General features: G+C 31.9%; 1 protein-coding gene across 1 annotated transcript; it reads right to left on the reverse strand.

Annotated features, from left to right (window-relative positions):
• Nucleotides 1-1113: 1113 nt before the first annotated feature.
• Nucleotides 1114-1856, reverse strand: LOC108465116 (uncharacterized). Its single transcript, XM_017765431.2, has 2 exons — nt 1385-1856; nt 1114-1337 (listed from the first exon to the last, which is right to left on the reverse strand). The coding sequence occupies exons 1-2, from the start codon at nt 1854-1856 to the stop codon at nt 1114-1116; spliced, it is 696 nt and encodes a 231-aa protein (XP_017620920.2).
• Between the last annotated feature and the right edge of the window lie 2549 nt (nt 1857-4405).

A 4405-nucleotide genomic window follows, 5' to 3' on the forward strand; every position in this document is an offset into this window, starting at 1 on the left:
ACCTTGAGAACAAGCATCACAAGAGAAATCTTTGAATTCAAGAATCTTCTGGTTCTTTAATGGGTGCCCAATTGAATTCTCAATTATTTTTCACATCATAATAGATCCAGGATGGCCTAGCCGATCATGCCAAATAGTAAAAGTATGTGGTTCTACAAACTTCTGGTTTGTAGTAACGTGTGCCTCAATTGCACTAATATGTGTATAATATAAACCTGATGAAAAAGTAGGTAGTCTTTCCAAAACACATTTCTTTCCACATTCAACATTTGAAATATATAGATATTCAATATTTTTCTCATTCATAGTCTCAATATGATATCCATTAATACGAATATCTTTAAAACTCAATAAATTTCTTTGAGACTTAGTGGAAAATAAAGCATCATCAATGACAAATTTTGTACCTTTAGGTAATAATAAAATTGCTCTTCCAGAGCCTTCAATAAGTTTTGAACTACCCGAGATTGTATTAATATGAGCATCATTTATTGTTAAATGAGAAAAATATTTTTTGTCTTTGAGTATCGTATGCATTGTAGCACTATCAGCAAGACGTATGTCTCCATTGATTTTGGATCCAACAAAATTTTGTTGATCATTCATATTCTTCAAAAAAATAAATAAAATATAACATTAGAAACATTGCAAATATTTATTGAATATGTATAACTTGCAAAATAAGTAAATAAATAAACATTTTTTTTTGAATCAAGAAAATGAACATATTTAAAATAACATAATAACACCAACTTATTCCTTATGCAAGAAAATGAAACATACTTAAAAACTATATAAAATGCTAAAATAACACCAATTCTTCTAATGATTCTCAAAGAAATCTGTCATATCAAGGTGAGTTATATCATTAAGGAAATGAATTACATCACCCTCCTTTTTTGCCTCCATTTCATCATTTTTGGATATAAAATTTGTCTCAATATTAATTTTCTTCCCTTTAATAGATGCTTGATAAAGTTTCACTAAATGTTTAGGCGTACGATAGGTACATGCCCAATGTCCCTTCATACCACATCGGCAACATAAATTCTCAATAACCTTTGAAGAATTATTTTGACCACCTCTTTCTTGTCCTTCATTGCTATTCTTTTTCTAGTGGTTAGAAATACCACTATTATGAACACCATGATAGCGGTTACTAGTACGTCCTCGACCACGTCCCCCACTACGTCCACGACCACGACCACAATCGCAACCTTTATATTTTTCATTTCCATAGTTACTGTTTACTACAACATTCACTTCAGGGAGTGGTGCAGTACTAGTGGGACGAATACCATAATTTTCCATCAACAACTCATTATTTTGTTCAGCCACTAAAAGGCATGAAATCAATTCAGAATATTTTTAAAACCTTTTTCACGGTATTGCTGCTGCAGGAGCACATTAGTAGCATGAAAGTTTGAAAAGGTTTTCTCTAATAAATCCTTATCAGTTATGTTCTCTCCACATAATTTCAATTGAGAACTAATTTTGAAAAGTTCTGAATTGTATTCACTTACAGTCTTAAAATCTTGCAGCCGTAAGTGCATCCAATCATAATGAGCTTTAGGGAGGATCACTATTTTCTGATGGTCAAATCTTTCTTTCAAATTTTTCCACAACTCAAGAGGGTCTTTCACAGTGATATATTCCACTTTTAATCCTTCATGTAGATGATGGCGGATGAAAATCATTGCTTTTGCCTTGTCTTGGTTAGATGCTTCTTTATTTTCTACTATAGTATTCCCTAGACCTTTATCATCTAGGTGAATTTCAACATCTAACACCCATGACAAATAATTTTTGCCTGAGATGTCTAGGGCGGCCAATTCAAGTTTGGCAAGATTTGACATTATAATCACTTAATTCGATAGAGAAATTAAATTCGATTCCTCCCAAGAATTTTAAGCAAATCACTGCACAAGTTTGAACCCCTCTTTTTTCATCAATTTTGGGTAGCCAATCAACCAATTTGAATGCTAAGTGAGAAAAATAATGAAAGCAATTCAATGGGGATTAGAAAAAGATATAAAGCAATTGAGGTATGGGTTATCAAATGAAAAATAAGAATGGGGTGGGTTTAGGAAAAAATTTTGAGAATCTTGCTGATAACATGTTATAAAATAAAGAAAGATGGAGAGAATAAAGAACAAAAAAAAAATGAAAGCAACAGAGAATGAACTTTATTGATCAAAAGGAATGATTACAATGTTTCATCAAAGTCTCTATTTATAGGGATAAGAAGTATAAAAAAAACAGAGATCTAATTCTAAAACTTTATCTTTATCATGATGGACATCCACTTAATAAGATATTCATAACAATTACCAATATATCATATACTCACCCATATTTTAATCGTTTGCACCTAAAATGTATCATATACATTTGGATTCCAAGGTAGAGATACAACTCTATACACTTGGGATGGTTATTTTATTCCAGGAGAAATTCAAAAAGTAAAGTTTATTTTTTGCCAAAAAAAAAAAAGTGAAGTTGAACTTAAACCTTTAAACATAGATTTTGGATGAGTGTCCTTCTAGGTACATATGATTTTCATTCATAGAAAGTGCATATGAAAATTGAAATCGGAGGCTAGGTTTTTCTTTAGATTATTTTTTATTTTAATTTTAATAATATTTTTATGTTATGCCATTATTTAAATTCTAAGGAATAAATCACACGGGTAATTTTATTTATTTTTTACCCATCAACTAATCTAAACAATTCCCATCAATATCAATACTATTATTTAAAATTATACAGTTATTAGTTAATCACTTAATTTAAAAAATATATTTTAAATATAAAAAGGTTTATATTAAAGTTATATAATTTAATTATTTTGATCATTCTCATGAAATAGAAATTTACATGGATTTCTTTTTGTAAATAATAATATTTTTAAGAATTTCCAACAATTATTTTATTTTCCATGTCAGCATTTCTTTTGAAACCTGAAAAGAATTCTTAATTGCCATCAAGGGGTTCAACTTGGCGTCATCAAAGCGGCTCTCGCCTGAATTCGACGTCACAGCCTGGGGGCCGAGCAGACAATCCTAACAATAAAATCAGTATTTACTACGAGAAAGGCTGCTCCGTCAAAGTTTGTTGTGATTAACCTCTGTAACAATGCGTTGCTGGCCTTTTTCCGGCCAACGATGTTCAAAACTACTTAGGGCTCTTTCAAACCAACAAAACAAAGGAACGGTGAGAACCCGTTAAGATTAAAGTTGGGACCATTAAGACGTGGAAGATTACCCATGATTTTGTGGCTTCAGAGCGAAAAGAGTTCAGTGGAAATCGATGTTATTCAGTTCAAGAGAATGGCAGAGCAAAAGCAGGAGTATGAAACAAGTCATTGAATCACTGCAATGGATTGGAATGAAACATGAGTCGAAAGTTCAATGGAAAACTATATGCAGTTGTGCAAGCAGAAGTTGAAGCTTTATATGAAAGATGATGAACTAGGCCCATTTGAACTTGATGCAAGCCTCTACGATTTCCATGATGCTTAAGGTGATGGTTTGGGAAATGCACTAGTTAGCTCTCTTGAAACTTAAACTTTGGCATTGTAAGTTGTTGATTATAATTCATTTTTAGGAGCTTAAATGCTCATCTTTTCAAGTTTGGATAATGGGTTAAAAACACTACGGTGTAGCTAAATATGAAAACCAATTGCAGTTGTGCAGACAAAAGTTGAAGCTTTATATGAAAGTTGATGAATTAGGCCAATTTGAACTTGATGCATGCTTCAACTTTTTTTCATGATGCGTATGAACATTATAATATTTAGTTAAGGATTATCCTTAACTGGTCGCTTTCTTGATTTTCTTCTTGAAGTGAGTTATTGAGTTAACAGCATAATAGCCGACCGAGTCCACCCAGACAGCTCACCACTCACCTCCAAAAAAACACTCGGTGCCAAAACCAGCAACTTCATCCCTCGAGAAGCCTGCTTGACAACCTGGAACCTACGTCATCCAAATTCCCAACTACAAAATATGACACTCCACGCATGCGAGATATTATGTTTCGTTGCCGGAACAACTTAGGCTATCTTAATTCATTTACGAAGTAATTGAGCATATAAAGACGATATAATTCACAACAGTTTAAACCACAAACAAAATCATGCCTAACAAAAGTTTTATGGTCCAATATAAAGTATCTCAAGTTAAACTTGGAGTTAAGACTTGAATCTAAACTCAAATTATCAAAATTTAATAGTATGTCTTGTAACACCCCATTTATCAGTAGTATTGGAAAAGATGGTTTCAAGATTTTGTATTTCGATAATTGAGTTAGTAAATATCTAGTTATTATAGTGCTTTTTTGAATTTAATCGGATAATTTTCTTAATTGGTCAGTTAATTAAGGTACAAGTGGTGTGTATCGAAAG

Source organism: Gossypium arboreum, chromosome 3 (genome assembly GCF_025698485.1).
Source record: "Gossypium arboreum isolate Shixiya-1 chromosome 3, ASM2569848v2, whole genome shotgun sequence".
Classification (NCBI taxonomy): Eukaryota; Viridiplantae; Streptophyta; class Magnoliopsida; order Malvales; family Malvaceae; genus Gossypium; species Gossypium arboreum.

Bases quoted from the DNA above. Each gene is read 5' to 3' on its own strand.
- LOC108465116 (XM_017765431.2), bottom strand. From the start codon at position 1,856: ATGTCAAATCTTGCCAAACTTGAATTGGCCGCCCTAGACATCTCAGGC. The intron at 1,338-1,384 runs GTGAAAAAGGTT...CATGCCTTTTAG, and splicing joins GCTCCTGCAGCAGCAATACC to TGGCTGAACAAAATAATGAG.